At 32.0% G+C, this 6,193-nt stretch overlaps 1 protein-coding gene across 1 annotated transcript in view; it reads right to left on the bottom strand.

Moving 5' to 3' along the window:
• Nucleotides 1-6,193, bottom strand: part of LOC117114940 (gamma-aminobutyric acid type B receptor subunit 2-like) — a 26,177-nt gene that overhangs the window by 2,979 nt on the left and 17,005 nt on the right. The window contains exons 11-13 of the mRNA XM_033258569.1: nt 4,233-4,355; nt 3,883-4,019; nt 2,689-2,881 (exon numbers count right to left, since the gene is read on the bottom strand). Of these exons, the coding sequence (XP_033114460.1) occupies nt 2,689-2,881; nt 3,883-4,019; nt 4,233-4,355 (453 nt within the window). The remainder of the gene's footprint in view (nt 1-2,688; nt 2,882-3,882; nt 4,020-4,232; nt 4,356-6,193) is intronic.

Genomic DNA, 6,193 nt, shown 5'->3' with positions numbered 1-6,193 from the left:
GCCCAATAGAGTTTTTTTTAAAGAATGCGAACCTTTCACTCTATCATGAGACCATCGATAAGATATCATTCAGGGAAGTGGTAGACCTAGCCTCTGACCGAGTCTATACCACTCGTTACTCATGCTCACATCATGTCGGCCGGTATTATATTTTATAATTAGGATGATTTTTTAGATATCCTTATATTTTAAATTAATGTTTTTAATGCAAGCCTATGTGCTTCGCTAAAGTATAATTAGCGCTTGACATTTACTATAAATAACTAGTAATGTATTTTGGCCTTGGAGGCCTTAGGACACCATGAAAAGAATTTTGCCACCTATAAAGCTGGCTAATCAGTGATGGCAATCTTAATGGAGATGCTGGCGTTTTTTAAAAGTTTTTGTTTCCATTTCCTGCAAGCATTGGTTCATTTTTTTCACTGCTGTCAGTTGTATTGTGCATTGATTAATTTATTGACGATTGGTTGACCTTCGAGCTCTATGATTTAATATTGAATGATGTAGTTAATATCTAATTCTCTGTCATCTCCAGTCCTGTAATTGCCTTTTGAGGTCTTTGTGCGGTCTACTTTCACAACACAAAGTTAATAACTAACAATCCAAAAAAATCGATATGAGGAGAGTGGTAAATGGTAAACGCGTGCCATGTGAAGCACTAAGTTTCAATAATTTTTGATATAAGAAATGTGCAGAAATCTGTAAAACACAGCAGAATAAAAGATGTTCATTACTGTACATAATTTACGTTATCAATAATAACAACAACAATAATAATAATAATAATAATAATAATAATAATAATAATAACAATAATAATAATATCAATAATAGTAATAATAACAATTACAATAATTGTTAATATAATATATAATTTTAAGTATTTTTAATACTGTTAATATATTTAAAATAATTGTGAAATTGTGTAAGAAAACATAGGCCTAATCCGCTTCAGCATTTGTTTAATTAAGCTTTTCAAGTTGGTTTGAATAATAGAACCAACAAATTTTACCGGAGACTTGTGTTGCCGCAGGGAGGTGTGCAAAGATGATTGAATGGACCTATACGGAGTGTCAATCAATTAACAACAGAACAATCGGACCAGGCCAGGAATACGCACGTGCCTAACACAAACACGAGTAATTTTTGGCGAGGGTGTTCCTCCCGCCCCCGCGCACCCCTAGATACGCCACTGTATATGGGAATACAACAGGTTTTTTTTTATTTGATAGTCTAGACAGAGTTTTAGGCAGATTTCAGTATTTTAATATAATAATAATAATAATAATAATAATAATAATAATAATAATAATAATAATAATAATAATAATAATTATTATTATTATTATTATTATTATTATTATTATTATTATTATTACTATTTGGTATTTTTGTTATTGGTTTTGTTATATTTGTTACTGGTTTTGTTTTTGTTAAGATTAATTACACACAAAAGGGAGCACGGGGAAAAATTGACCAGAATTGACATTGAGATCGGAAGGCAAGAATCTTAACATTCAACATCTACATAATAATATTTTAATCTCCTGTAATTTTCAAATTAGGCCAAAGTCATTTGCTATAATTTTAATGTTATAAGGTTAATAACTAAGATTTTCAAAGATCTTTAATGAAATCTAAATATAATTCAATCTAATCGTATTATAATGCAAGATAAATGTACACAATTGTATTCGAGTGGTACTTGTGCAAAACATCACTAAGTTGGTTTTATAAGAAAAATATCCAATAATGTTAATAAAAAGAATAAAGATGCTAAATCAACTCTATACTGCATTCTGTAGGAAACACCACAAATATATGTGTTTATTATCAAGTAAAATCAAAGTTTATTTTCCTTTCGAACATGAGACACTTAACAGAAAATTCACTTCTTGGTAAACAATATTTGGACCATAGTAAGCAAAAAACAAAATTGAACCCTGTAAGTAAAGCATGTAATAATGCTATAATATAATTGTAAAAATAAAAATAATAATCATAATTATCATCATAAAAAATCATGATAATAATAAAAATCATAAAAATCAATAATTATTATTATTATTATCGTTATGTTATTATTGTTAATAGGGAAATTGCGCAACCTTACGAAAACGATAACGAATACGATTACGTCATTATCATCATCGTCATTCTTGCCTTAAACATACTTGACAATATACTGTACGAGCTGAATATGCATGAATCGCCTACGCTGTGAGAGATGAGCTACTGTAGCGGAAGGGTAAATTCAATGATGTAACGAATCACACACAACCTTGTAGATATCAACTGGAGGAATCATCTCACCAAACTAATACGCAAGTCCATGAGATACCACAAACATTCCAAAGCACAAGTACCTGTTAGAACATCGATTTACGCCACTAGTTTTCTACTGTCAGCAGGGGTCAGACCAGTCAATAATACTCTGATGTGATACGGGTATCCGTTTTTCGGACTCATAAATGCAGATCCAGATACAGGGTTGTCTAAATATTCGATCTTGCGAAAAACCCCTTATTATCATTATCATTCGAATTAGTACTATCTTTATCACTAACGGTTGAGGAGGCAAAGGTAGCTTCAGAAATATCGTAGAATCTGATCCTAACTACTACGTCAGGCTGCGAGAGCAGATGATGCATGATGCTGTACTGTATTTAAATTCTAATTATCATTTACCTTTGGAACAAATACAAGGCACATAGTACAGGTGGTGGTGAAGAGAATGGCAACTGCTACCAGGCTGTAGACCACTTCCGGTTCGTCCTCCAAGACGTAGGTGAGAGGGACGGCAATAGAAGCGATTATGGCGACATTGTATATCGACAGCCCGATATACTTAGAGTCATTTAATTCTTGCATCGATACATTCCTAAAAGTAATCAAGTAAGTGATTACAAACTGGCATTCATTGCAATTTTTCCTTGGAAACAATGGAAGGGGATGGAACATGATGGATTCCCCCCCCCCGCCAACGCCACCACCTCTGTATGGGCCATTGGCACTATGCAAAGACGCAAGTCTATTAAACGGATACATCACTTATCAAAAAATGTGTAATTATTATGCACAAAGAACAAATCATTATGAATTTGTCAAATAATTAATCTGATGTTAACATATTTAAGATCACAACCTCACTCATCATTATATCTCCACTGACACGTCAGCAAATCTATACTTAGTAATCATTTCTGACCGATGGAATGAACAGTAAAGAATATCATTACAGTTCATTACGCATAGTCGGTCACATTTTGTTTACAGACGCTCTTCCAATATTTTAATATCCACGTAGTTGTTTTCTGCCATCAATCATATAATTAACTGTTTTGTTTATAATCCTGCTGGCAGTTCACAGTTGCTGTGGTTACTGCATAATTAATTACCCACTCTTCTCTTGAATGTTTATTCTCATTTATAAAGCATCTTGCGAACCATGTCTCATACTACTTTATACATGTATACACCTATTTTTAATTTGTTTTGATTGATTTATTGATTAATAGAATGATGTATTGATTGATTGATTGATTGATTGATTGATTGACGGATTGAATAATATTATAAGAGCGATTTTTAAATAGAGCATTTTTTTTGTATTGATTGATTGATTATTATTATTGATTGATTGATTGATTTGACACATTGATTGATTTTTCGATTAATTGAATGATGTATTGATTGATTGACAGATTGAATACTATCATAGAGCGATTTCTATTAATCGTGAGAAACATATTTGCTTGTCCAGGATAAAAACCATTGCATTTGGATTAAAAGTCGATTAGGACATCAATAGCCGCGACACTAACCAACACTGGTGAATATTTATTGTATTTTTTATTTCAATCAGTATTATATAGGCCTAACCTTGTTTCCCAAGCGAGTTTGGCACCATACAGCATAATCAGCCCCTTGTATACATAGAGAATAGCTGTCCATTGCACAAGGCGATGACACGAACACGAATCTTTCATCTTTATCACAGTGAGGTCCTGATCAATAATCTAAAATAACAATAATTATCTACCATTAAAAAACATATTTACCACCTTTACGTATTGAACGCAAATGCTTTAAAAAAGCTTAATTAAACCTAGCTAAAATCACAATTTGGTACTTGTATCGCCTACAAAACTATTTGAGGTCAACAGAAAGAGCTTAATTAGGTCTAAGTAGGCATATACAATAATACACACGTACATATCTCATCAACCTACCTGAGGCAGAAATGTCTCAGTTTCTTTAATAAATGGGTTCACGATTGACCAAACTAATAGATAAAGAATGTCTATTAGAAGTAGAATAGCAAGTAAACCGAACAAGTGCCAATCCTGGATAATCTGACAGAAATAGAAAAAAGGACAATCAATCAGTCAATCAATCAACCAATCAATCAATCAATCAGTCAATGAATCAACAAATCAATGAATCAATCAATCATTCATCTAATCAATCAATCAATCATTTGTTCATTTTTTCAATCAGTCATTCATTCATTCATTCAATCAATTAATCAATCAAATTCAGTAAATAAAGATAACTAAATATTAATAAATTTATTCGTTATCTGTATGTTTGTATCAGTGCTGCGCCATGCGATGAGTCTAAACGAAAACTATAAAGTCACAGACTTCAACGATACAAGTTTATCAAGTTTATCAATCGCAATGAGATAAATAACATTTAAGACAATCAGATAATCTCTAAACAAGCTCAAAACTGTTGTAAACCATGAAAAGAAAATGAAAAGAATGTAATACAGTATATAATGAAAATACAATTAATGACAAGAAAATTAGAAAGAAGAAAGGAATTCGGAAACAATAAGCAGGTCTACCACATGCAATAGAAAATAGACAAGCAGTTAGTTAAATCATAAAGAGAGTAATCACGTATATATATGATATATTCTTCTTCTTCTTATTATTATTATTATCACTATTATTATTATTACTATCAGTTTTTATATAGCGCAAATTACAATTATGTCGCTAAGCGCTTTAGCTCTTCTTAATAAATAGGTGGGTTTTGAGACGTAATTTGAATTGTTCAAGTGATGTTATTTTATTATTATTATTATCATGATTATTATTATTATTATTATTATTATTATTATTATTATTATTATTATTATAATTTCTTTGAAATCAATGGAACACGATTTTTTTTCATCAGAACATAACACCATTGTAATGATAATTACCTTGTTATTCAAATTAAGATGTAACGCAACAATTGTTATAATCTTTACATGGATCATCCCGATATTTCATCTAGTACACTGACCTTGCCCCGTGTATTGATTCTGACGTTTCTCCTTGATTTTGTATGTACAGTATTGTATTACAGTGATATCGAAATCAAATCGGACTGAATAAATGATATTATTATAGTGATATTAAATACTGTTGACGCCCTACAGACAAAAATGTGGTTATTTGTGGAAAATGAGTAAATGGTAAGTTCTAGAGTTCACCATCGCCCAGTCGGCTAAAGCGTGGTTTCCATACAATCGCACACGCTCATTGCCGACAGTTTTCGGTGATGCTGATTGTCGGTTGAATCGATCGGGGAGCCTTCCCGATTGCGTCTGGGACTACTACGCGGTACAACAATTGCACTGAAAACACTGTAGCGACAGCGTAGCGATTTTGAGGAAACTAGTCTTTAACTGGTGGTACCGACTATGCGTTGCAGCACTCATGAGCCATGCATGAGCCATGCAGATCCTTTCTGATAATATCTGGTCTTCGGTTCAATTGCATCTACACAGCATGTGTTTCAGCTGGAAGCCTGGTACTCCATGCGCTGCGCATGACGGTCGTCAGTCGACGCGATTCCATGTAGAACGCAACGCCACGACGATTATATAAACAATAATACTGATTACCTAAATTATATACTGATTATATAAACTATATACTGATTACCTAACCTATATTCTGATTATATAAACCATATACTGATTACCTAAAATATATACTGATTATATAAACTATATACTGATTACCTAAACTATATAGCCTACTGTTATTATTGCTATTATGATTATTTTTATTTTATGTTATTGTTATTATTTTATTGTTATTTGCTTTTTCTCAGTTGGCCTATATTATTTCTCTGTAAAGCGCATAGGGGCAATGTGCAATATGCGCTATATAAATATAACATTATTATT

The sequence above is a fragment of the Anneissia japonica genome, unplaced genomic scaffold (genome assembly GCF_011630105.1).
Source record: "Anneissia japonica isolate Jap-2015-1 unplaced genomic scaffold, ASM1163010v1 scaffold288189_len579620_cov203, whole genome shotgun sequence".
Taxonomy (NCBI): domain Eukaryota; kingdom Metazoa; phylum Echinodermata; class Crinoidea; order Comatulida; family Comatulidae; genus Anneissia; species Anneissia japonica.
The sequence above is the reverse complement of the archived record's forward strand: the minus strand, read 5'-3'. Positions and strand labels throughout refer to the sequence as shown.